The sequence below is a fragment of the Hippopotamus amphibius genome, chromosome 14, assembly GCF_030028045.1.
Source record: "Hippopotamus amphibius kiboko isolate mHipAmp2 chromosome 14, mHipAmp2.hap2, whole genome shotgun sequence".
Taxonomy (NCBI): Eukaryota; Metazoa; Chordata; class Mammalia; order Artiodactyla; family Hippopotamidae; genus Hippopotamus; species Hippopotamus amphibius.
In genome coordinates this window covers 14,227,206-14,255,075 of record NC_080199.1, presented here as the reverse complement: position 1 = coordinate 14,255,075, position 27,870 = coordinate 14,227,206, and the positions used below count along the sequence as shown (strand labels likewise).

General features: G+C 35.5%; 2 protein-coding genes across 2 annotated transcripts in view; one reads left to right on the top strand and one right to left on the bottom strand.

The window, feature by feature from the left end:
* UGGT2 (UDP-glucose glycoprotein glucosyltransferase 2) overlaps nucleotides 1-27,870 on the bottom strand; it is a 181,445-nt gene that overhangs the window by 64,245 nt on the left and 89,330 nt on the right. Inside the window, exons 16-22 of the mRNA XM_057707936.1 lie at nucleotides 21,897-22,028; nucleotides 14,994-15,158; nucleotides 14,523-14,646; nucleotides 14,332-14,430; nucleotides 12,092-12,186; nucleotides 3,564-3,770; nucleotides 1,045-1,176 (exon numbers count right to left, since the gene is read on the bottom strand). Of these exons, the coding sequence (XP_057563919.1) occupies nucleotides 1,045-1,176; nucleotides 3,564-3,770; nucleotides 12,092-12,186; nucleotides 14,332-14,430; nucleotides 14,523-14,646; nucleotides 14,994-15,158; nucleotides 21,897-22,028 (954 nt within the window). The remainder of the gene's footprint in view (nucleotides 1-1,044; nucleotides 1,177-3,563; nucleotides 3,771-12,091; nucleotides 12,187-14,331; nucleotides 14,431-14,522; nucleotides 14,647-14,993; nucleotides 15,159-21,896; nucleotides 22,029-27,870) is intronic.
* On the top strand, nucleotides 2,037-2,285 carry LOC130835979 (cytochrome c oxidase subunit 7B, mitochondrial-like). The gene has a single exon (XM_057707937.1). It carries the CDS (start codon nucleotides 2,046-2,048, stop codon nucleotides 2,283-2,285), a length of 240 nt encoding a protein of 79 aa, XP_057563920.1. The 5' UTR covers nucleotides 2,037-2,045.

Below are 27,870 nucleotides of genomic sequence, written 5' to 3'. Positions count from 1 at the left end.
CAGAAATGTTTGATTTGTGGATGCTTGCGGATGTGAGTTCCTCACTATACTCCAGTTTCTATTATTTACAGATTCAGATAAGAAAGAATAACTAAGCATAATTTTAAAGGAATGATGATATGGGAATGAAGCACACAGGTGAACAGAGCTCATAAAAATGTAGAAAACGGAAAAAACATTAGAGCTTTGAAGATGATTTAGGGATGTATAATTTGATGTTGTAAGCAGAGATATGTCAAACACATTGCATTGGTTGATTTCTACATATATCTAAAGCATAAGGTTCAATTTTTAAAAACTTAAATCATTCCTGAGAAAGAAAACCAGACTATCATACTAAAAAATATTAATAAGTAGCTATTGCCCACTAATTTTTTTATGTATCTATTAAAACTCCCTAATCAGAAAAAAATGTGATACATTAAGAGAAAAAAGTATGATATAAAGTTATATATATAACAGCATTACAATTATGTATTTAAAAAGACAGACGTCTACGTAGAGTAGAAAAAAGGGTTAGAAGGTCAAATAATAAACTATTAATAACAAATTTTATTAGCATGGTGGGAGTATGAGTGATTTTTCCCATAGATTTTACAACATTATATTAATAAGCACTACTTTATACTTCAAAACTTACAAAAGTATTGTTACTTAACATAATCAACTGTAGAAAAAAGCTAGAAGAAAAAGATGTCAAAATGCACTTTCTACATCTACTTTAAAACAGTGATTCTCGATTACAATGTTGTAATGTATACAAAATTGTTCTAATATCTATATTTCAAAAGCTATCCCCAAAGAACATTCTGAGCCGCATTCGATGTTATCATCAGTGGGGGGGAGGGGTGAAGACACAGGGAGTGTGCCACGAACTGGACATCTCAGTGGCCGTTTTATTTATGCTGAGACCTGTCTGGCGTGTCTAGCCTATGAGTACTGTCCTCTGTGTGTGCTGCATCAGGTATGTTGTGACAGAAAATGTCTGACCGCCCCTATACCAGTGTCACTGAGAAAAGTGAGCAACTGCTCTTTTCTACTTACCTTCCCATTGCTGACAACACCTATTTCTCCAGGACGCAGTTTAAGTACATCTTGACAGAACAACTGGTGAGTTCGAAAAATATTCACTCCAATGGTACTGTATTTTTTCTCAAAAGCATTTTTATCCATCCCCTAAGGCATAAGTTAAGAACGACATAATTAATAAGGGAACAGTAAATACATTAATTTTTTTAACATAGCCTATTTTAATATATTAGTATAAAGTTTAAAATTATATTAACTTACGATTTTAAAAAGTATGAAGTCAACATTCTGAAGATGGCAGGGCAGAAAGAAAGGAAAAAACTAGATCCTAGATGATGTAATTGAGCTGCTATGCCATCACCAGACTGCCTACCTCTGGCACTTCTTCATGATATGAGGAAAAAAATAAACTTCTAATTTAAACCACTGCAAGCAAGATTTTTTTTTTTTAAATATTTATTTATTTGGCTGCATCGGGTCTTAGTTGCTGCATGCAGGATCTTCATTGCAGCCTGTGGGATCTTTAGTTGTGGCATGTGAACTCTTAATGGCGGCATGCATGTGGGATCTAGTCCCCTGACTAGGGATTGAACTCGGACCCCCTGCATTGGGAGCGTGGAGTCTTAGCCACTGGACCACCAGGGAAGTCCCAAAGTTTTCTCTTACTCATAACTAAACACATTCCTGACTGAATTCGAGACCTTTGGAATCCAAATATTTGTATGGATCTATTTGGGAAAGCTCTTTCTTGAAGGATTGATATGCTTATAGAACTGGTTCCATTTCTGCAAACACATGGGGGAAAGCCTATCTGAAAATGAAGCCAACACACAGGAAAAGAGAGCAGAAGAGAGTCAGATTCCTTGCATGAAATATCATTTGACTGCCTGAATCCAGCAGAGCCTAAAGTCAGCGGTAGCTCAAGACTTTTCAGTTATATGAGCCAGGCTCTTTGCAAGGGTATTAGACGTGAAGTTGCAAGAAGCCAGCCCCGCCGTTCTGTTTTCAGCTTCACCATGTTTCCCTTGGCCAAAAATGCACTAAGTCGTCTCGCAGTTCGAAGCACTCAGCAAACAATGGCAAGGCAGAGCCACCAGAAGAGGGCACCTGATTTCCATGACAAATATGATAATGCTGTATTAGCTAGTGGAGCCACTTTCTGTGTTGCTGTATGGGCATATACGGCAACACAAATTGGAACAGAATGGTACCTGTCCCCTGTTGGCAGAGTCACCCCAAAGGAATGGAGAGAATAGTAATCATCCCAGCTGGTTTAATACTGAATTGTTGCAAAATCAACTCATAATTGATGCCAAGTAAAAGTACTGTGTACCCATTAAAATATGGCATGACTGAAGAAATAAAGTATATTTGAAACCTTCAAAAAAAATAAAAATAAAAAGTACCATTTTGTTCTGAAGCCATGTTTTGAAAAAAGAATCCTTCTTTGGCAAGGCAATTACAATATTTGTAAATCCTGTTACAAGTAGATACAGTTTGCAATTCATTCTTTGAGAATTTGGGGTGGATTACTGATTAGTAAAATGCTAGGGAATATCAATTTAAATAAAATTTAACATTAAAAAATGAAATACAATGTTTATTAAATTCTAAACTTAGTACCTCCATTTTGGTGTGTTCAATTAAAAAATACTATTCAAAACAGAAATACTCTGCTCACTCCATTATAACAACCCCATGAAACGAATTTAGTAATAGTGCATTTAAATTCTGAAATACAAAAGTAATCTTTTCCATCTCAGTATGTATCAAGCTTTAATATACATACAAATCACCTGGGTGTCTTGTTAAAATAAAGATTCTACTTCAGCAGATTCCGGGTGGGCCTCACATTCTGAATTTCTATCATGTTCCTTGTACCCCTGCAACGTCAGAAATGCTCCCCTGCACTGTCCAACACAAAGCCACAGCCGGGTACTGAGCACTTGAAATGTGACTAGTATGACCGAGAAATTTAATTTAAATTTAATTTAATTTTATTTAAGTTTAAAATAGGTACATGAAGCTAGTGGCTACAGTATCAAACAGTGCAGCCCTAGATCTTTACTTCCAAAATCTCTCTCAGTCAACCCTGCTCTGACCACAGGCTGCTCACTGTCCAGTTCATTCATCCCAGTGTCGCCAGACCAACCACTACTCAACCCTTCAGTCCACTGACCCTACCACTTATTTACTGTCCATCATATTATCATTTTGTCCTAACCAAGTAAATTCTCCGGCCAGAGTGTGGATAATTTTTGACTCGCCCTTGTACATATCCTAACTAGAATGCCTTTAAGGATCATGAAGTAGTAGTTGAAATATATGAAATTTGATTTGTTAAGTGCCTCTATGCAAAGCTGTATCATTCAACATGTATCTCTTCCCACTGAAAAGGAAAGTTTATTATCCCCATTTCGTTACACTTAATGATTTTTTTTTTTTGGTAACATGGTATCTCCAAAAACACTGACTTACACTTTCGAAATATGCAACAGATACTTATTTATTATTTTAAACAAATAGCTACTGACCTCAGTAAGGAATTTTTTAATTTTATCTCCAGAGTAAACAGCTGTAGCAGTTTCTTCCTGTGCCAGTTTCCTAAGAAAGTTTCTCAAAAAGCTGTTTTCCAGTGTAAGAAAAGCTGCCAGAATTCCTCTAGAAATAGCTGTGTTATCTTCATCTATTTTTGATGTAGGATTATAAATAACCCCCAATCGACTATGAACACTTGTTTCCTGCAAAACATATTTATAGGTGAAAAAAGATAAGTATCTTACATATCCTTTCACAATTGAACTTTCTTCTTTTCAATCACGTTTGATCACTTTACCATACAGCATCTTTCACTGTCTTCCTGTTGGCTGTACTGGATGTGGTATACCACCGATACAGTCTAAAAACAATCATTTTAGTAACTCTGATTCTCCCCTCTTTGCATCATGATTCTTTTAGCCTCTTTTTGTATGTGTGTGTGTAAAGTAACACACATAAAAATGAACAAAATAAAACTGCAGAGCTCAGTGAATTAATCCATAAAACTACTGCCCAGGTCAAGAAACAGAGCACAGCCAGCAACCCTGACATCTTTCATATCCACTGTCAATTACTTCATCTTCCCACTTTCCTAAAGACAACCACTGTTTTGTCATTTGTAGTAGTAACATTTTTGCTTTTCTTTACATTTTATCACCTATGCTTACAATGCTAAACATTTAATCTATTTTGAAGGTCATATAAATATAATCATACAGTATATATTCTTTTGTGCTCTTTTTCCATTTCACATGATTGTGAGCCAACACTGTTTTGAGTAGCTATAGTTACTTTTTCTTGGTATCATACAGAATTCCATGATATGAATATACTCTCTTTTATCCATTCTACTGATGCTAGACATCTCAATTTTTTTCACTTTGGTGCTCTACAAACACAATATACGTATCTTCAACTTTAGAAGATGCTAAAGAGTTTTTCAAAATGGACTAATTTTTACTCCCACCAGCAACATATGAGAATTCCATTACCACACTACCTCATAAACATTTTGTATTGTCAGATTTTTTAATTTAAATCATTCTGGTGGATGTGTGAAGATATCTCAGTAGGTTTAATTTATCTTTTCTCATCACTCATGAGATTAAACATTCTTTAACTTGTTCATTGGCCCCTTTTCTGATTTGTCTGTTGAATCTCTTGCCAGTATTTTATTGGAAATAATTACCTTTTACGTACTGAGTTATAAGGATTTCACTTCTAAGACCTGAGTGCTTTTTTGGTTATATGTATGCTATTCTGTGGCTTGATCTTTTATTCTCTTGCTGATGTGTTCTGACAAAAAAACAGTTCCAAATTCAATGTAGCTGAACTTACTGGTATTTTTCTTCATGGCTACTGGGTTTTGTGCTCTGTTTTACAAATCTTTCCCTTTTCTCAAGTCCTAAAGATAACCTTTATTATCTTTGAGAACCTTTATTATTTTGCTTTCTATTTTTAGATCTATATCCAGCTGGAATTGATTTCTGTGTGTGATGTGAAAAGGAGAAAGCTTAGGAGACCACCCTTACTGCTCTTTAAGGCCAACTCTATCATAAAGTATGTGTGGTATATATACGGGTCTGTTTGTTTATTTATTTACTGGCTGCACTGGGTCTCTGTTGCTGTGCCCGGGCTTTCTCTAGTTGTAGTGAGCAGGGGCTACTCTTCACTGCAGTGCATGGGCTTCTCATTGCGGTGGCCTCTCATGTTGTGCAGCACAGGCTCTGGGGACACGGGCTTCAGTAGTTGTGGCATGAGGGCTCAGTACTTGTGGCTCATGGGCTCTAAAGCTCAGGCTCAGTAGTTGTGGCACATGGGCTTAGTTGCTCCACGGCATGTGGGATCCTCCCAGACCAGGTCTTGAACCCATGTCTCCTGCATTGGCAGGTGGATTCTTAACCACTGAGCCACCAGGGAAGTCCCCCTACATTCTTCTTCTTGAAGACTAATTTAGTTATTCTTGGTCCTATGAATCTCTATATAAATTTGAAAATCAGCTTGACAATTTCCATAATAAATGCTCAGATTCATAATGGAATTGCACTTAAGCTATACATCAATTTGGGGAGAACATCTTTACAGTACTGACTCTTTCAACTCATGATTATGGTATATCTCTCTGTTCATGTAAGACTTCTGAATTTTCTCTCAATAATATTTTATTGTATAAAAGTCTTAAACATATTATGTTACATCTGTTCATAGTATTTGGTATTTTTGATACTATTTTAAGTGATTTTTATTTAAAATGCATTTCTTATTTGCTGCAACTCTTAGACTTAATTCTGGTATACTGACCTGTTAGCAAGCTGGTTAAACTAAAAAATGAATTCTAATAATTTTTTGTGGATTTCTATGTATTTTCTGTATAAACAATTTGGAAAAATGACAATTTTAATTTTCCCTTTTTGATTTTTATACTGTTTATTCCTTTATTCACTTGTTTAGGATTTTTGTACCTATGTCCATGAGTAAGATTGGCCTACAGTTCTCCATTCTTATATAATGCGCTTTTAAGTATTTGGTTTTGAAGTAATGTTCACCTTGTAAAATGAGTTGAGATGTACTGCTTATTCTTCTATTCTCTGGAAAAAAAATGTGTGTTAGATTGATGCTTGGTACAGTTTACTACTATGGTCATATAAGTCTGGAGTTTTCTCTTTTGAATGTTTTAAACTATAGCTTAATTCCTTTGAAAACTAAAAATGCCTTCTTCCTACCTCTGTCATGTCCACAGGATCTTGAGTAACATCCCCTCTTTCCATCAGAGGACTGATTGTTTGGGTCTGCTTCTCCATTTTTCTTGACCAGTTTTACCATGTGCTTTTATCTACTCTATTAGTCTTTTCAAAGACCCAACTTTTGGCTTTGTGGACCTTAATTAGTGTATGTTTGTCTTCTATTTCATTACTTTTTGTTTTTATCTTTATCTTATCTTTTCCTTTCCTTTCTTTCATAGAAGTTTAAGTTGCTGTTAGTAAATTTTAAGATTTGTGCTTAGATGATTGGTTTTTAACCCTTTTTTCAGATATAACACAGTTTTACTTGTATCTGTCAAGTTTTAATGTCATTCAAATTTTCAGTCATTCCAAAAATATTTTCAAATGTGCATTTTTATACCAACAGGTTACACAGAAGCAGTTCTTAATTTCCAAATACACAGAGAAGTTCTAGTTTTCTTTTGGTGATTGATTTCAAACTTAATTACACTGTGGTCAAATAATATACAGCTGATTTTTCAACAACACGGGTTTGAACAGCATGGGCCCACTTAAGCACAAATTTTTTTCAGCAATAAATGCTATAATATTACTTGATCCATGGTTGGTTGAATCTGCAGATATGGAACCTTGAATATGGAGGGCTGACTATAAGTTATATGTGGATTTTCGACTGCTCAGAGGGTCAGTGCCCCAACCCCTATTTTGTTCAAGGGTCAACTGTACTTTGTATGATTGAAGAAGATATAACAATTATAAATATTTATATACCCAGTATAGGAGCACCTCAATGCATAAGGCAAATGCTAACAGCCATAAAGCCATAACGTCCCCCACTATTATTGTGTTACTGAAATTGATGGTAACAATAATAGTGGGGGACTTTAACACTCAACTTACACCAATGGACAGATCATCCAGACAGAAAATGAATAAGGAAACACAAGCCTTAAATGACACATTAGACCAGATAGACTTGATATTTATAGGACATTCCATCCGAAAGCAACAGAATACACTTTCTTCTCAAGTGCACATGGAACTTTCTCCAGGACAGATCACATTTTGGGCCACAAACCAAGCCTCAGTAAATTTAAGAAAATTGAAATCGTATCAAGCATCTTTTCTGACTACAACACTATGAGATTAGAAATCAATTACAGGAAAAAAACGGTAAAAAACACAAACACATAGAGGCTAAACAATTTGCTAATAAATAACCAAGAGATCACTGAAGAAATCAAAGAGGAAATCAAAAAATACCTAGAAACAAATGACAACAAAAACACGATGACCCAAAACCTATGGGATACAGCAAAAGCAGTTCTAAGAGCGAAGTTTATAGCAACAAAATCCTACCTCAAGAAACAGGAAAAATCTCAGATAAACAACATAACCCTACACCTAAAGCAACCAGAGAAAGAAGAACAAACAAAACCCAAGTTAGTAGAAGGAAAGAAGTTATAAAAATCAGAGCAGAAATAAATGAAATAGAAACGAAAAAAACATACAGCAAAGATAAATAAAACTAAAAACTGGTTCTTTGAGAAGATAAACAAAATTGATAAACCTTAAGCCAGATTCATCAAAAGGGAGAGGACTCAAATCAATAAAATTAGAAATGAAAACGGAGAAGTCACAACTGACACCACAGAAATACGAAGCATTAGAAGAGACCACAACAAGCAACTGTATGCCAATAAAATGGACAAGCTGGAAGAAATGCACGAATTCTTAGAAAGGTATAACCTTCCAAGACTGAACCAGGAAGAAACAGAAAATATGAATAGACCAATCACAAGTAATGTAATTGAAACTGTGATTAAAAATCTTCCAACAAACAAAAGCCCAGGGCCAGATGGATTCACGGGCAAATTCTATCAAACATTTAGAGAAGAGCTAACACCTATCCTTCTCAAACTCTTCCAAAATATAGCAGAAGGAGGAACACTCCCAAACTCATTCTACGAGGTCACCATCACCCTGATACCAAAACCAGGCAAAGATGTCAGAAAAAAAGAAAATTACAGACCAATATCACTGATGAATACAGATGCAAAAATATTCAACGAAATACTAGCAAACCGAATCCAACAACACATTAAAAGGATCATACACCATGATCAAGTGGGATTTATCCCAGGGATGCAAATTTTCTTCAACATACACAAATCAATCAATGTGATAGACCATATTAACAAATGGAAGAATAAAAACCATGTGATCATCTCAATAGATGCAGAAAAAACTTTCAACAAAATTCAACACCCATTTATGATAAAAACCCTCCAGAAAGTGTGCATAGAGGGAACCTACCTCAACATAATAAAGGCAAACCCACAGCAAACATTATTCTCAATGGTGAAAAACTGAAAGCACTTTCTCCAAAATCAAGAACAAGACAAGGGTGCCTACTCTGGTCACTGTTATTCAACATAGTTTTGGAAGTCATAATCATGGCAATCAGCGAATAAAAAGAAATAAGAGGAATTCAAATGAACAAAGAAGAAGTAAAACTGTCACTGTTTGCAGATGACATGATACTACGCACAGAAGATCCTAAAGATGCCACCAGAAAAGTACTAGAGCTCATCAATGAATTTACTGAAGTCGCAGGATACAAAATTAATACACAGAAATCTCTTGAACTCCTATACACTAACAACAAAAGATCAGAAAGAGAAATTAAAGAAACAATCCCATTTACCATTACAACAAAAAGAATAAATCACCAAGGAATCACCTACTTAATGAGGCAAACGAAAACTATGTAAGTAGAAAACTATGAGATACTAATGAAAGAAATCAAAGATGACACAAACAGATGGAGAGATATACCTGATTCTTCCAATCCAAGAACATATGTTATGAAAATGACTATACTACCCAAAGCAATCTACAGATTCAATGCAATTCCTATCAACTTACCAATGACATTTTTTTCACAGAACTAGCACAAAAAACTTTACAATCTGTATAAAAACACAAAAGATCTTGAACAGCAAAAGCAATCTTGAGAGGAAAAAAAAAATGGAGCTGGAAGAATCAGACTCCTTGACTTCAGATTATACTACAGGGCTAATGTAATCAAGACAGTATGGTACTGGCACAAAAACAGAAATACACATCAATGGAACAGGATAGAAAGCCTGGAGATAAACCCACGCACCTATGGTCACCTAATCTGTGACAAAGGAGGCCAGAATATACAGTGGAGCAAAGAGAGCCTCTTCAATAAATGGCGCAGGAGGGATTCCCTGGTGGTAGACTGGTTAAGAATCTGCCTGCCAATGCAGGGGACACGGGTTCGAGCCCTGGTTTGGGAAGATCCCACATGCCATGGAGCAGCTAAGCCCGTGTGTGTGCCACAACTACTGAGCTTGTGCTCTAGGGCCTGCGAGCCACAACTACTGAGCTCTAGTGTTACAACTACTGAAGCCCACGAGCGTAGAGCCTGTGTTCTGCAACAAGAAAAGCCACCGCAATAAGAAGCCCATACACCACAACAAAGAGTAGCCCCTGCTCTCCGCAAGTAGAGAAAGCCCACACAGCAACGAAGACAGAACGCAACCAATAAAAAATAAATTTATTAAAAAATAAATTAAAAGATGGTGCTAGAAAAACTGGACAGCCACATGTAAAAGAATGAAATTAGAACACTTCCTGGGACTTCCCTGGTGGTCCAGTCATAAAGAATCCATCCTGCAATGCAGGCGACGTGGGTCTGATCCCTGGTGGGGGAACAAAGATCCCACAGGCTGCGGGGCAACTAAGCCTGTGCGCAACAACTAAGCAACTAATTAAGCCTGTGCACCCTATAGCCCTCATGCCACAAATAGAGAAGAGAAAACCCACACGCCACAACTAGAGATAAGCCCACGTGCTGCAATGAAAGATCCCGCAGGCTGCAATGAATATCCCATGTGCCACAACTAAGACCTAATGCAGCCAAAAATAAAATAAAAATACACACACACACACACACACAAAAGAACACTCCCTAATACCATACACAAAAATAAATTCAAAATGGATTGAAGACCTAAATGTAAGGCCAGACAACATAAAACTCTTAGAGGAAAACATAGGCAGAACACACTGACACAAGTCTCAGCAAGATCTTTCTTGACCCACTTTCTAGAGTAATGAGAAAAGAAACAAAAATAAACAAATGGGACCTAATGAAACTTAAAAGCTTTTGCACAACAAAGGAAACCATAAACAAGACAAAAAGACAACCCTCAGAATGGGAGAAAATATTTGCAAATGATAAAGGATTAATCTTCAAAAAATACAAACGGCTCCTGCAGCTCAATACAAAAAAAACAAACAACCCAATCCAAAAAACCTAAATAGACATTTCTCCAAAGAAAACATACAGATGGCCAACAAACACATGAAAAGATGCCCAAATTATCAGAGAAATGCAAATCAAAACTACGAGATATCAGCTCACACTGGTCAGAATGGCATCATCACAAAATCTACAAACAATAAATGCTGGAGAGGGTGTGGAGAAAAGGGAACCCTCTTGCACTGTTGGTGGGAATGTAAATTGATACAGCCACTGTGGAGAACAGTATGGAGGTTCTTCAAAAAAACTAAAAATAGAGTTACCACATGACCCAGCAATCCCACTACTGGCCATATACCTGGAGGAAAAGATACATGCACCCCAAATGATACATACGCCCCAATGTTCATTGCAGCACTATTTACAATAGCCAGGACATGGAAGCATCCTAAATGTCCATTAATGGATAAAGATGTGGTACATATATACAATGGAATATTACTCAGCCATGAAAAGGAAGGAAAAATGTCCCTGCATTTTCAGAGACACGGATAGACCTAGAGAGTGTCATACAGAGTGAAGTAAGTCAGAAAAAGAAAAACAAATATCGTATATTAACACATATATGTTGAATCTGAAAAAATTGTTACAGATAATCTTATTTACAAAGCAGAAATAGAGACACAGACCGTAGAGAACAAACATATCCATACCAAGGGGAATGTGGGGAGTGAGATGAACTGGGAGACTGGGATTGACATACATACACTACTGATACTACGTATAAAATAGGTAACTAATGAGGACCTACTATATAGCACAGGGAACTCTACTCAATGCTCTGTGGTGACCTAAATGGGAAGAAAATCTCATGAAATTTTTTCTCTTTGTTTTTTGCATAAGTAATAAAAAAATTTTATTGAGGTATAGTTGCTTTACAATGTTGTCTTAGTTTCTGCTGTACAGCAAAGTGAATCAGCTATGTGTGTGTGTGTATATATATATATCTGCTGATTTCTCCTTGTAGCCTCACATGACAGAAAGAGAATGGGCTAGCTCTCTGACCTCTTCTTGTAAGAGCAATAACCCCATTTATGAGGACTCCATCCTTTTGACCTAATTACCTCCTAAAGGCCTCATCTCTAAATATCATCACGTTGAGGATTAGACTTGAACATACAAATTTTGGGGGGGCACAAACATTCAGCACATACACACTATGAGACCTGTATATGTATGTCCAACAGCAAGGGCTAGCAGAGAACATAAAGGTCATGAATCACAAAAGACACGTAGGTTTTTCTTTTCCTGGGCCAGGTTACCCATTTTACCTGGAGAAAGAATATGAATTCCTGTCTTAGTCTCCTCAGCACCATTTTCTAACCAAGTCAAGGTACTGAAAATGTTAACATGAAGGGAAATAAAGATTTGATGCATGTTTTTCATATTGTTTTCTCGAAACTACAACAAATTAAAATTTTTGTAGTAAGAGTGTCTATATACTCACCAGGTGATTTAATGCATTAAAAAGCAGCTTTCTCCCAGATGGTTTGTCAAAATCAGCAATAATCCAGAAAGTAACTGAAGAAATTATATCATCATCTGAAAGTTTCAAACAGTTAAGTCAAACTAATTGTTCCTAAAATCAAACTAAAGACAAGGACGTTTCCAGTTAACAAAATACATAAAAACAGTAACAATTTTAAAAATATATCTCTCTGAAAATAAGCAAATATTGGTAAAAATTACATACACACAGAGTGAAATACATATAAAAATGTTAAAAGAGTAATTAATTATATAAGCTTTATATAAACTCAGATACCAGAAATAGTCCCCAAGAACACATCTGTGGGATACTTCTGCCAGCAGAGAAAATTGTATTATGCTTATCAAGGTTCCACTGTTGCCAAGCAAAATTGCCTTCCAACTACACTTGCAAAAAATAATGATATTTATACCTCACATGTATGTAAAACCAGATTTAATAAATTATTAGCAGATATTGAAAACAGCAATATTTTATTAGCTTAGATTCATGTATTTCAAAAATTCTGGCTATTAACTTAGTCTGCTTCACGTCATCTCGTGCCAACATCAATGCAATTCTTTTTTCAAAAACATCTGAAAATTTGAAAGCCAGAAGAAGAAACAATTTTTAATTCTGCAGTCACAGTTAAGTGGGTTTAATTTCATCCAGCCTCAGCATATAACACCTGAAATAATACTTGTCTGGCCATCATTAAAACCTATAGAAAAATTAGTCCCTTACATCTTATGACCCACTTAAAACAACTGTAAATATTTGCTATACCAAAAAAGAACACCTGAATAGATGTGAAGCTACAGTTATTACCATACCCAGTAATACATAACTATGTAAAAACTGGCTTTTGTTAATGAAAAAATATAAAAAAAGAAGGATAATATCAATTCTACTTGCAATCCTTCAGAGCAATTTAAGAGTAAGGCAGTGGCACATTCTTTTCAAAGAAGAAAGGTAAAGAATTCTCATGCCTTCTTAATGTCAGCACTTTTACCATTACAACTAGTAAATTCACAAATATTTAAGAAGTGCTAATTTCTCCCAACTCTATTATTTCTTTACATGTGTACATAAATGCAAATAAAAATTAGGTGTTTCTCATTTAATAAAGTATTCTTTTAAATTGCAAGAGATTTCACCAAAGGGCATTATAGCCTATAATTATAGGCTAACTTATTCTGATGCCCCGAAGCAATTTTTGAAATACAACCCAGAACCTGATAAATATGTTTCTCCTACTTTTTACTTCGTTTCTCTGTCTCCTTTTCCCTTCACTTGACACATTCAGAACCTTAGCCAGCCATGACATGTAATTGAATTATATTTTATTATTTGTTGGATTTCTTATAAACAGACCACTTTATGAACACAGAAACATAGATCTATTAGTAAGTAACTCAAGGGCCATCTAGTCCTGATTTGGATTCACTTCACAGCATTCTCAAAAACTAGCTGTTTAAATCTTTCTCATATATAAAAATTTACCCCTTTATTACATAGTAATTCCATCTTTAGATCACACATTGTTAGAAAATTACTGCTTTATATACTGAAGTAACAATCAGTTTTCTTTTATGTTTCAGTATTGGCTCTCTGTTCTCTCTAGAGCAAAGCAGGTCAAACAAAACAAAGTGAAACCAAAACCAACCAAACTCCAATTATCTTCATCTATCTGAACAGTTCATGGTATCTAACAAATCTGTGGTCATACTGCAGACTTTCCTATCTAGGCTAAATCCTTATTCCCAAAGATGTTCCTGTCTTGGCCGCCCCCCTCCTTTGGTTATGACCCCCAACCTAAGCAAAACATCCAGAAGTTGTTTAATCACAATACAGAACTATTCTCCTCTTGCCTGGTATCTACACTTTCTGGGGATTCATGCCTTATAAGATTATCAGTTTACCTAACCTTGAAACAGTTTTACCACCTTCCTAAAAAGGAGAAAAATGGAATAGCTTGCTTTAAAAAAAGGCAAAAAAACCCCTAAGATTAACCCCTCTGCATATACGATTAGCTAAGATAGGAGGCATCATTTTCTCAGCACAATCCTCATACATCCTACCAATTTACAAATCCTCAAATTGAAAACCAGGCCTCTAGTCACATACCAACATATAAAAATGTATTATGCAAGCATTTAATAAAATTAAAGTTTTTGCTATTAAGGAATAAATTGAGGAAAATAAAATATGCTTATTACCTTCTTGGGTTACATAATACATGTTCTCTGCAATTACAGCACTCTTATCTTGTGAATCCAAGAAGAAGAAAGTAGAGAAATCTTCAATATCAGCAGTTACTGAAAATTTTAATATTAAATGTCAATGAATTAATAAAACATTCACAACTCAATAAACATTTATAGAAAAGTATATGGAAGGATTATATTACCTGATGTAGATATTAAATTAAGGTACTGCCATTCATTGTTCAAAATCAAAGGATTTATCCGGGGCACAACATTATCATTATCCATAAGGAAGTCAATTGCATTTATTCGATCATTTAATGTGCCCTAAAATAACAAAATATTATTTAGCTAATATATGCAATTTATATGCAGATGTTTTAAAATTATTCGGAGAATACATTTAAAGACTACTGAATCTAAAATAAGTCAATAAGTAATATGAAATTTAGGATTCTTATAATTTTTCCTACAAAATTTTGCAGCTTCTTTCCAACTAAGCAATTTTTAGATGCAATTATGCACAGATTAAATTTAGTTACTACTTTAAAAATCATTACCAATCAGAATGGAGATTATTACACAATTAACTTCTGCTATTAGAAAATACTTTTAATATAAAAATCATTTATAAGTATCATTCATCATATATTTTCTCATACATGCTTACCTACCATAAAAACTTCCTTTTGTAAATATACAGTTTCATCCATCATTCTCTGAAGAACAGCCATTTCTAGTTCCCTAATATTCAGCTCTTCATGGTCAAAGGATTCACCATTATAAAGAGCCTGAGGCAAAGGACCCAGGCCAGTCATCTTATAAAAGCTTGCTCCTGCCTAGTCAATCAAAAAATATCAGAGTTAAACAGAATATATCTGTCTGAAAAATACATAAACAAAGGGACATTGCACATTTTTGTATGTCATAGGAAAAAAGGTTAATTTCACTAATTTTATCTGTCCTTTCCAAACATTATTTAAAGGAAAGTAATTTATCTACATGGAACAAGTCAGAAAACTTTTTCTGTAAAAGGCCAGATACATATTTTAGGCTTTGTGAGCCATCTGGTCTCTGACACAACGACTCAATCGTAATGTCACAGTGCAAAAGCAGTGACATACAATACATGAACGAATGGATGTGGCTGTGTCTCCAAACACCTGTATTTACAAAAACAGTGGTGGAAAGGCTGGATTTGGCTCGTGGGCTGTAGCTTGCTGACCCTTGATAGTATGACATTACTTTAAAAAATGCATTTACCTGCATAAGAGATTCATTTATCTCTATATTCATTTGTTTAATAAACATTTATTGAATTCATGCATTTAGCAAGACTCTGAATACACAGCTGAAAAGTCTGCTTTCAATGGGCTCACATATATACAAGCAAAACTGAGGCGTATACCAGGTTTTATGGGAGCCCAGAAAAGAAGTGACTAAGCTTGAGTGTGGAGAGGAGGGATCACAGAAGGCCTCTGTTAGGGAGTGACACTAAAAGTCTTAAAGGACAAGTAAAAATTTGCTAGGGAGGTAAAATGGAGAGAGACATTCCAAGTGAAAAGAGACAGCACTGTGATGAATAGAAGGGAAGAGCGAACATGGTATATTTAGGTACTGGCAAGTAGTTTTCTCTGTTTACAGTGGGAGGAGTTATATAGGGAGAAGATACTGGGTCAGAGGGGATGAGTAGAGAGACCAGATCATGAATGTCCTCGACATCTGGATTTTATCTTGTGAGTGATAAAGCATCACTAAACAATTCACTTGCTACTCAACACTACATATTATTAAAATCATCATTACAGCCAACATATTCACAACTACCCTATGACGCTAAATATTACTGTTACATCCACTTTATAGATGATGAAAGTGACAGAGTCACTTCCAATGCCACACAATCACTACACTTTGGAAACAGAATTTGTACTTAACATCTGTCTGACCAAGAGTCTGAACTCCTAACCACTAAACTATATTATCTCTGCATTTATTGGGCATTTACTGTGTATTAGGCTATGAATGCATAAGAATGATATGCAAACTCTGTCCTAAGTAAACTTAAAGTTTAACAGGGGGAGAGATGGATACATTAAAAATAACTGTGAATAGATACCCAGGGGTACCAGGGAGGGCATGGTCAATTCTGCCTAGGAAGAGGGTTCATAACAAGTAACACTATCAGATTTGCTTTTTAAAAAAAAAGAACACAGTGGCAGCAATGAGAAGAAAGAGGGCGGGAGAGCACCCACTAGGGGCGGTAGATCAGCAACTATTCCAAAAAAACGGGAAAGAAAGAGCAAGAGCTGGACAAAAATCAGTGGTGATAAGCAAGGAGAGAATGAAGCAGTTTCTGAAATATTTCGCCGACAAAACTGACAGAACTTGATGATCTACTGTTTGGGAGGGTATGAGGGAAAAAAAGTCACTTTGGACAACTATTAGGCTTCCAGTAGCCTGAGAGCCCTGGGAGAATTATGGTACCAACCTCTAAGATAAGGCGCACAAACACACACAAAAAGGTTTGGGGTAACAAGAAAGACCATGGACATGGTTTTAAATTCATCTAAGATGCTTATGGGCAATCCACCAAGCAGCTGAATACATGATCTTGGACCTTAAGAAAGACACTGCTGCTAGAAATATAGGCTTTCTTCTGATTTACCCTGTGATTTTCAGTTAGGCAATCTGTCTACTACAAAAGCTTTAATTACCACAAATAAGCCACAATACTGAATACTTTTAGCCCACACCTCTCTTCTGCACTATAAACACATCTATTCCATCACACTTACTTCACATCTCCTATGGAATTCTCACAGGCACCTCAAACTCAATATGTGAACCCTGGGAGCCGTCCTTGACCATTTTTCTTCTCTCTCCCCTTTCCAATCCAACAGCACGTCCTAGATTGTACCTCCCAAATAACTCAATTGTGTTCATTTTTCTCTGCCTCTACTTCTTCCAAAAACCTACTAGCCCATCTCTCACCTACACGCTTCCTAATCTGTCTTACCATGTACACTTTTACCCTTCAACAATCTGTTCTCAACGATGGAGGATGCTCTTTGGAAAAAATGCATGTCACTGTCATTTCATTGCTTAGTATCTTTTCAGGTTTTTCACTGTTGCAAAGGTATTCTACTGTTTTGAGTTCAAATTAAATATTGTTCGTAAGACTCTAGGTAATCTAGCCCCTTGCTTACACCTCCAGCCTCATCTTATGAACTTTCCCCTACAACACAAACAACACATTTGCTCTGTCTACTCAGTAGCAACACCAGTTCTCTCAGTTCCCTCACAATTCAGGACCTCTTAACATTTTTCTCTGGAATGCTGATCACCTACCACTTTGTTTTCTTTTGTCCAACTTGTCCTCCTACTTCTGGACTCAGCTTAAATGTTACAGCTTCAGGGAAGTATTCTTACCCATCTCCCAACCCCCCCACCCCCCACCCCATCCCCGCCAAAAAAAAGCTCCTCTTTCATTCTATGCATTGTGTATTTGGTGGGCCCCTCCTAACAGACTCATGTCCATCAATTTTGGGTATTTCTTCGTGTTATTTCTCTAACGCTTTCCTTTGTTTTCCTTGTTCTTTCTGAATCTTCTGAACTGAAGACTTTACCTTCTTAATTTCCATTTGTCTTTTTTTGTCTCTGTTGCATTAAATTTTTATTTTATTTTTAATTTTCAAAAGATTTTTCTTGCACTCTATTCTTTTACCTTTTGTTTCTAGAACTTAATAAGTACTCAGTAAATATTTGTTGAAAAAAAATAAAGTTTGGATAGAGAGAGAAAACTACAGGAATATGAGTATAGGAAATGAAGGCCTAAAACATTTATTTTCTTTGTGATGTAGGAATCAGGATGATTTTCAAGGCATGAAGAGGAAGGTAAAAAGGGGCTTATAGGACTGATGAATGTTTAGAACAACTTTTGGGAGGGACAGGAAAGGAAGAAACCCAGGCACAATTAAAGGATTGTAACACAGACTCCAGTTTAAACTGGAGATTAAGTAGACTTGGGAAAAATGGAGAAATTAAGAAATGAAGATTTCATCATTACAAGACAGTCTTATGAGTAGAGAGGACTAAAAAAAGAGCAAACTGGAGACTGCATTCACACACAAAAAGATGGAATTTAATATTTCTGAGGAGTGCAGAGAATCCTTACTCTTCACAAAAATCCTTAATGTTTTTCATAATTTAGGGAGAAAATGACTGCAGACAGAAAATGACTGCAGACATCTTAAAACAGCAACACCATAAAAATATTCATTTTGCAGCTTATCTTGGTAAAGAGTAAAGGTGGATTTCTGATGAATATGGTATATTTATCACACGTGCTCATCTCCACTCCACAAGTTTCACTAAAATGAGAGTATCCTAATAAAAATCATGACGGCAACAATGATAACAACAGCAAGGTATGATCCCACAAAGGAAAACGGGAGAACAAATAAAGAGCAAATGACCAAAGTACAAAGGGAAGTCACTCCTGGACACACAGAAAGGAATGTCAATATTTCCAGGACCCCTGAGGGCAGAAAACCTCGACTATCTTAGAAGGAGAGGATGAGGAGGAGCAATGTGGAAACTTGCTAAGAGTCTGTATGCAGAGCAGTTGCATATCAAGGCCCCTCTCTTAATCCTGAAAAGCCAGATTACTCTGCTTCCCTTTACTCTCTGTTGAACTGAATCACAAAGGCTCTGGATTTGGGGATTCCAGGTATAGTGGAAGGCTGAGGAAGGGGGTGAAAACCAGACAGGAGATTGTAGGAAAGTTCACAATCTTTCAACCCCGCCTACTACCACATTCTGTTCCCAGACATATCCTATCCCCTCATTTCCCACTTTAATACCCTTTCATTTGCCACATATACTCCTTCTAAGAGGAAAATAATTCTCATTTGAAGAAATCGAATGCTGTAACGGAATGCCAGCATTAGAAAATACACTTATTTGTTGGTCATCTAATTTAAAAAATTGACTCGTCCCCCAAGCGAGACCCATCAACCAAAAAGACCCATTTATTTGTAAGCAGCTTTTCAGGGTTTCATACTTACACGTGAAAGAAAATCGGACAACATAAGACATTTGACAAATGCTCCAAACACAAAAAAAGAAATCAAATTGAATGAAAAAAGAGAAGCTATAGAAGACAGAGATAACTTAGGGCACAGAACAATACATCAAAAAGTTAACATTCTTAGATTAAAAAATTGTGCTCACGAAGGAAAAACTGGATGCTACAAAAAGGAATAAAAAAGAAGAAAAAGTAAGTAACTGCTCAATCCAGAAGATTCAGAAAACAGAGAAAATACAGGAAAGGAAAGCATTAAACGATAACACAAAGACATTCCCAGAAGTGATGGGCACACATCTCCACTAGAAGGCGCCCACCAAATACCCAATATGTTGAATGAAACAGGATCAAGACAAAGACATATCATGAAATCTCCGAGCAATGTGGATAGAAAAGATCCTAAAAAGTTTCAAACAGAAAATATAAGTAAATCAATAAGACAAAAGAATAAAAATCATATTGGTATCATTCATTTCAGTAGCTAATTAGGAGCTAGGAGACAGTAAAAGAGCACCTCCAAAATCCATAAGAAAAATGATTACCCAGTCCAACAATCAGTAAAATGTAAATGTAAAATAAAAGGCTTTTAAATAAATCAAAGAATTTTTTTCATGCATATTTGCTTGCGGAAGAAGTAAAATCAAAATAAATCAAAAAGAGGAAAGGCAGAATGTTCATGAAGCCAGAGAAAAAGCAGAGATCCAGTGAAGGAAAGTAGCAAAAGCAGATCCAGAAATGACAGCTGTGCTTCAGGTGCAGAGAGCAACCAGTGCAGTTTAGAGGAAGTGTGGAGTGGCTGCAGAAGGGTGCTCTTGGGGCTGGTGTGTGGCAGGCAAAGTGCTGGCTTGTTAATGGCTATGCTTGCTTGTGTAAGGGAAATTCTAGATAGGTTATCTGACCAGTCTCTTGACTATCTCGATGTATTTGCAATAGGTAGAAAACTATGTGAATGAGTAAAAATGGAGTAATCCTTAAAGCTAAAAAAAAAAAAGCTGTTAAAAACAATCATAGTACTTGACTTACTAACAAGGAACACTTAAATAGTCAGACACACACTAAATATTCATTTAACAAAAATGTGTTAAAAACAGATCTGATAATCAGCTGGTTTGCAACTGCACAGGTCTTACCAATTCTTACTGTATTGAAATACTTCTGCACCAGTTGGTAAATAACTGCTGTCTTGGGATGGCAATTTCCCACATGAGAACCACCTTGACCCCTTTCCCAGACCATCCATATCACCATGATTCAGCCTCAGCACGAGGGCTTCCAAGCCTCTACTCCAGTTCAACGATCTGCTCTGATTGATTCTTTCTGATTGTCTGCTCTTGAAGCCACAACAGTTTTAAAATATTTTAAGTACTATCACTGGGACTGGAGGAGACCAAGCGAAGGTCAGGAGGTGGAAGAGAGTGCAATCTTCAATTACTATAACAGACTCAACAAATAATATCTAAAAATTAAGACGTGCAAACTTGAGGAATACAAAAGAATACAAAGACAAGATTCCTTTCCTTGAAATACTTATAATACAGTTGGAAAGGAAATTTACATCCAAATATAGTATGTATAAAAAGGTAGTTAATAGGAAACAGTAATACAGGGTTGTGAATACCAATATTTAAGGATAATATGGTGCTACTCAAGATATTTTCATGGCAACTGATATAAATAGTATGTTGTGGCTATATAAAACTATCTCAACTTAAAAATTCACTTGTATCACGTCATATATTGCTGTTGCCTTTACCTAGAATAGACATGAATAAATGAACCCATTATTTCCACATACAAGTTAGAGTCTTGTTTGTATAGCCATTCGGCCACTCTCTGTCTTTTGATTGGAGCACATAGTCCATTTACATTTAATTTTTGATGGGTATGAGCTTATTGCCAACTTGATAATTATTTTAAGGTTGTTTTTGTAATTTTCTACACTGCAAATTCTGAGAAATACCTTTTTTTGTACTTTTAAAGAAGTCAATAATGGCAACAAATACTATATACAACTTGTGTCATTCGAAGGTATAAATTTCCCTTTTTTCTGAGGGTCTACAATCTACATCATGAGTTAATTATACTGAGACCATTTATTCATGAGATTATAATAAAAGTTTCTTGATCATATTTTTAAAAATTTGCATTCCAGGACTTCCCTGGTGGTGCAGTGGTTAAGAATCCGCCTGCCAATGCAGGGGACACGGGTTCCAGTCCTGGTCCGGGAATCCCACATGCTACAGAGCTACTAAGCCCGTGCGCCACAACTACTGAGCCTGTGCTCTAGAGCCTGTGAGCCACAACTATTGAAGCCTGAGTGTGCAGAGCCCGTGCTCCGCAACAAGAGAAACCACCGTAATAAGAAGCCTGCGCAGTGCAATGAAGAGTAGCCCCCTGCTCTCCGCAACTAGGGAAAGCCCGAGCGCAGCAACGAAGACCCAACACAGCCAATAAATAATCAATAAAAATAATTTGCATTCCAACTTACCTTTCTTTCACCATCATATTTAGAATAAATTCCCAAAATGTCCCAAATATTAGCATGAGGAAATTTATTTTGAAGAACACTCTTCACATTGTCCACCGTGAGTTTATTGTGATTGCCCACTTCTTTGTACATCTGTGAAAATAAAGATATATAATTTTCAACTTACAGTAATTAATCTTATTTCTTTCCCTTAGCATACATATTTATGTAAGAATGTATTTTATATTTTGTAAGTTTTAAGCATACTATATACATACATATACATACACACATACTCCCCACACATACACAGATAAACGATTTTAACATTACAATGTTATTCTATAATAAAAATGGTTTTGTGAATATTCTATAGCTTTCAAAATACCATATCAAATTTGTATGTTATATTCTATTTTGATCAAATCAGACACTGTGATTCTTAATAAAATAATGGTTACCTTTATTTAAAAAGATATGTATAAAATATTTTAGATGATTTATTTCAGAAATGCTATATTTTCATTTCCAACTGCTCTTTAGTAAATATCTCAGTAAATGTCTCTGTACCTCCATTCCTCCCCCAGTCTCAAAATATTCTAGTCAAACTGGCATAACATAAGCTGTTACTCCTTTATTTAGGTTTTTTTTTTTCTTCTCATTTCTCCCTTCATTACAGATCCTCTACTGTGACCCAGGCACTGTTCCACATGGGGAAAATGACAGCTCTGCCTCAAAAGAGAAGGTATCTCTGAGCAGATGACTCACCGAAACATAAATATGAATGTGAACTAAGATATTATGGGGAAAGACCCTACCAAGCAGAGGGGACAACTAGTAAGTACAAACACCATTAGGTAGCATTTTGATACGTCAATTAAGAATATTATTTTTAGTCCTGATTCACTTATTATTGCCAGAGACAATACTTATATTATGGCTGACAGAATCCTCATATTATTTCTCACAGTACGGAATCAGCATTCTTTGATTTCCTTTTATCACTATAAACTTTGTAACCTATCCCTTTAAGAAGTGACTTGGATCTATAAGTAGATCTCAGAGTTTAGTTTTATGAGCATCGCAATTTCTGGGCAAGTTTTCTCTTTATATCAAAGCAGAACATACTATGATTTTAGTAACAGAAAAAGCAGGAAAAGTTCAGCCTTCTGTAAAACATAACAGAGATTAGAAAATGAAGTTTTGAATAAATCAAAAGTTGGGACTTCCCCAGTGGTGCAGTGGTTAAGAATCCGCCTGCCAATGCCAGGTACGCGGGTTCCATCCCTGGTCTGGTAAGAGCCCACATGCCACGGAGCAACTTAAGCCTGTGTGCCATAACTACTGAGCCTGTGCACCACAACTACTGAAGCCTGCGTGCCTAGAGCCCATGCTCCGCAACAAAAGAAGTCACTGCAATGAGAAGCCCTCACACCACAACCAAGAGTAGGCCCCTTGCCCCTTGCCACAGCTACAGAAAACCCATTAGCAGCAACAAAGACCACAGCAACAAAGACTCATCGAAGCCAAAAAAAAAAAATTTATATATGAAAAGACTTTGAGATCATTTCATTAATTTGTAGTTTTAAAATATTAGGTATTCCTAAGGTATCTAAGGTAGCCACAATGTCTTGCATAAGCTGCTTGAGATATATAACAATTCAAACTTCTTATACATTATTTTAATTCAAAAAACTGTTATGTAACTTGGTAAGCAAAAAAGGAAATATATAACATATGTTATGAAGTATAAATAACAAAATGAGCAATCTTCATGAACAAACCACATAACACTTAAAGAGAACATTGCTGTGAATTATAAACACTGGTGAAGCACAACTTTCCTCCCAATCTCATCTCCATCTGCTCCCCAGAAGCAAGCATCATTTTGCTTATGTTTACCATTCTCTTACCTTTCAAGTTCTGGAGTTCTATCTGAATGTATTTCCATGCATTATGATATTTAGTTTTGTTTACTATTACAGTACATGGTAATATGTTGGCCTTCTATACTTTCATTATGCTTCTAATATAGCCATGCTCTTGGCATATCATGCTCCATTATGGGAAATGATTAAATTTTATCTGTTTCATACTGACATATGTCAGTATATCATATATCATATATATGTAGTTTCTGGTTTGTTGCTATTGTGGATGATTCTGCTAATAACAGTCTCCTACAGCACAGGTTTCTCTCAAAGTGTGCATGTGCGTGTGGGGGGGTGTGTGTGTGTGTGTGTGGGAGGGTGGGGAGGATATGCAAATTAAACTTCAAATTCTGAAGTACTACAATTGTTTTTCAGACTGCTTGTGCCAATTCATATTCTTAGAGGCAGTGTGACATTGTAAAGGAATTCCCATTGTTCTCCATTTTTATTAACATATTATATTGCCAGCTTTTTAAATTACTGCCAAATTATAGGATATAAGATATAGTTCAAGGTAAGCTTTATTTGCATTTTTCTGATTTCTGAGATAATTATCTTGTTTACCATTAATTGTAATAAATACTTATTTACTTTAATAATTTCAATAAATTTCAATTTACCATTAATGTATCCTCTTGTATTTTTAAAAATCTCTTATGTATTTCTTCTATTGGGTTGTTCGTATTTTTCCATTTGTAGAAAATCTTTATATCATGGAATACAAATCTTTTATTGATTATATGTATTGCAAATATTTCTCTTGCTTGGAACTTATTTCCCCTCACTTCTTTATGATACCTGTTGATGAACACTGGTTTCCATTTGTAATACAGCTAAATTTAGCAACATTTTCCTTCAGACTCATAACTTTTTAAGTCTTATTGAGGAACCCTTAACTCCCTTGGGGCCCTAATTTCTTATTATTTTAATGCTTTCTTTTTCACGCTAAGCTTTTAAACTGAAATTATGTTTTACATGAGGGGTGAGATCTTATCTGTTTGCACAAGATTATGAACAATTGTCCAGCTACCAGTTGTTTAAAGTCCATTCCCACTTACTGTAACACCACTTCTGTATTCTTCAGTTTTGAAGGCCCCATATGTTCCTTTGGTCTACATACCTTTCCTCTGAACCAATTCTACACTGTCTTAATATAACTTTATACATCTTATTATCTGATACAGTCAGTCCCATCACTTAATTCTTTCTCAAGAGAATCAGCAATTTTGGTTCAGTACTCTGCCATACAAATTTTATATATTTTTCTATTTTATTTTTTCAACTTTTTTTCAGGTATAATTGACAAAATTGTAATTTTGTATTTAAAGTGTACAACATGTTGATCTGATATACATATATATCATGAAATGATCCCCACCACTGAGTTAATAAACACATCAATCACCTCACATATTAATCTTTTTTTTTTCTTTTTCGGTGATAAAACACTTAAATTCTACTCTCTTAGCAAATTTCAATTATGGTATTATCAACCACAGTCACCATATTGTACATTAGATCCCCAGAACTTACTTGTCTTATAGCTGAAAGTTTGTACCTTTGACCAACATATCTTCACTTCCCCTACACTCTGGCAACAACTTTTTTATGAATTCAGTTTTTTTTTTAGATTCCACACATAGGTAATATTGTACAGTTTTAATTTTTCTCTGATATATTTCACTCAGCATAATGCCCTACAGGTTCAACCATATTATAGGAAACTGCACAATTTCCTTCTTTTATAAAGCTAAATAATACTCTATTGTGTATATATACACACCACATTTCCTTTATCCATTCATCCATCAATGGACACTTAGGCTGTTTCAAAACTTTGGCCACTGTGAATAGTGCTACAATGAACGTGAGAATAGAGATATCTCTTCAAGAGGCTGATTTTGTTTCTTTCCCAATTGTTTTCCATAGTGGCTGTATCAGTTTACATTCCCACCAATAGTGTACAGGGTTCCTTTTTCTCCAAAACCTCACCAGCACTTGTTCTCTCTCGTCTTTTTGGTAACAGCACCTTAATAAGTGTGAGATGATATCTCATTGTGGTTGATTTGCATTTTCCTGATGATGAATCACATTGAGCACTTTATCACATACCTGTTGGCCATCTGTATGTCTTCTCTGGAAAAAAATATATTCAAGTCCTTTGCTCATTTTAAAATTGGGTTATTTGGTTTTCTTTCTGCCAATGCAGTATATGAATTTCTTTTTTTTTAAACTGAAGTATAGTTGACTCACAGCATTGTGTTAAGTTTCTTGTATATGGTATAGTAATTCAGTTATGTATACATTCTTTTTTATTATAGGTTATTACAAGATATTGAATATAGTTCCCTGTGCTATACAGCAGGACCTTGCTGTTTATTTTATATGTAGTAGTTTGTATCTGTTAATCCCAAACTCCTAATTTATCCCACCTTTTCCTTTTGGTAACTGTCAATTTTTCTATGTCTGTGAGTCTGTTTTATAAATAAATTCATTTATACCATTTTTTAGATTCCACATATAAGTGATATATGGTATTTGTCTTTGTCTGACTTAGTTCACTTAGTATGATAATCTCCAGGTCCACCCTTGTTGCCATAAATGGCCTTATCTCGTTATTTTTTATAACTGAACAGTATTCCATTGTATGTATACACCACATCTTCTTTATCCATTCATCTGTTGATGGCCACTTAGCTTGCTTCCATGTCTTGACTACTGTAAACAGTGCTGCTATGAACTCTGGGGTGCATGTATTTTTTGATTGGGTTTTTTTTGATACTGAGCTGCATGAGCTGTTTGTAAATTTTGGAGACTAATCTCTACGTGTTTATGCTTTTTACAGTTTTTTTTCCCTGTAATTGATTTCTAATCTCATAGTGTTATGGCTGGAAAAGATGCTTGATATGATTTCAACATTCTTAAGTTTACCAAGGCTTGATTTGTGGTCCAAAATGTGATCTACCCTGGAGAATGTTCCGGGTGCACTTGAGAAGAAAGTGTATTCTGGCTACTGTTGGATGGAATGCCCTATAAATATCAATTAAGTCTATCTGGTATCCTTTATGGTCCTTGTTTTAAAGTCTACTTCATCTGATATGAGTGTTGCCATTCCCAATTTCTTGTCATTTCCATGAAATATCTTTTTCCATACTCTTTCAATCTATGTGTGTCTTTTGCCGTTAGGTGTGTCTCTTATAGGCAGCATACTGTAGGCTCTTGTTTTGTTATCCAATCTGCCACTCTACGTCTTTTCATTGGAGCATTTAGTTCATTGACATTTAAGGTAATAATTGATCTATATGTATTTATTGTCATTTTAAACCTTGTTTTCCAGTTGATTTTGTATTTCTCCTTTGTTCCTTTCTTTTCATTTTCCCTTTCGTAGTTTATTTTTTGTGTTATGCCTGAGTTCTCCTCTTTTTGGTTTTTGTGAATCTACTGTATGTGTTTGATTTGTGATTTCTCTGTTTGTCAATTATGTTATTACTATATCTACTTGATTTAGACTTGCCATTTAGGCTTAAACACATTCTAAAAAGAAAAAAAATCTACATTTTCTTATCCCCCCTTTTTATGATTTTGAGGTCCTCTTCTACATCTTCGTGTTTCTCCTTTTGCCGTTCAATGTAGTTATCATCACAGTTCCAGTTGTGATTTTCTCTTTTCTATAGATACTTGCTTCTTTTCTATTTAGAGAAGACCTTTCAATATTTCTTTTAGTATAGGTTTAGTATTGCTGTATTCGTTTAGTTTTTGCTTGTCTGAGAACTTCTTTCTCTCCTTCCGTTTTAAACAATAATCTTGCTGGGCAGAGAGTATCCTAGGTTGCAGGGTTTTCCCTTTTACGACTCTGAACTCCCTTCTGGCCTGCAATGTTTCTGTAGAAATATCAGCTGATAGCCTTATGGGTATTCCTTTAACTTTTGCCATTTCAATTATAGCATCTCACAGTGTAGGTTTTTTTTGGTTTTTCTTGTTTGGGACCCTCTGTGCTTCCTGTACCTGTTTATCTGTTTCCTTCTTTGGGTTTGGCAAGTTTGGGGCCATAATTTCTTCAAATA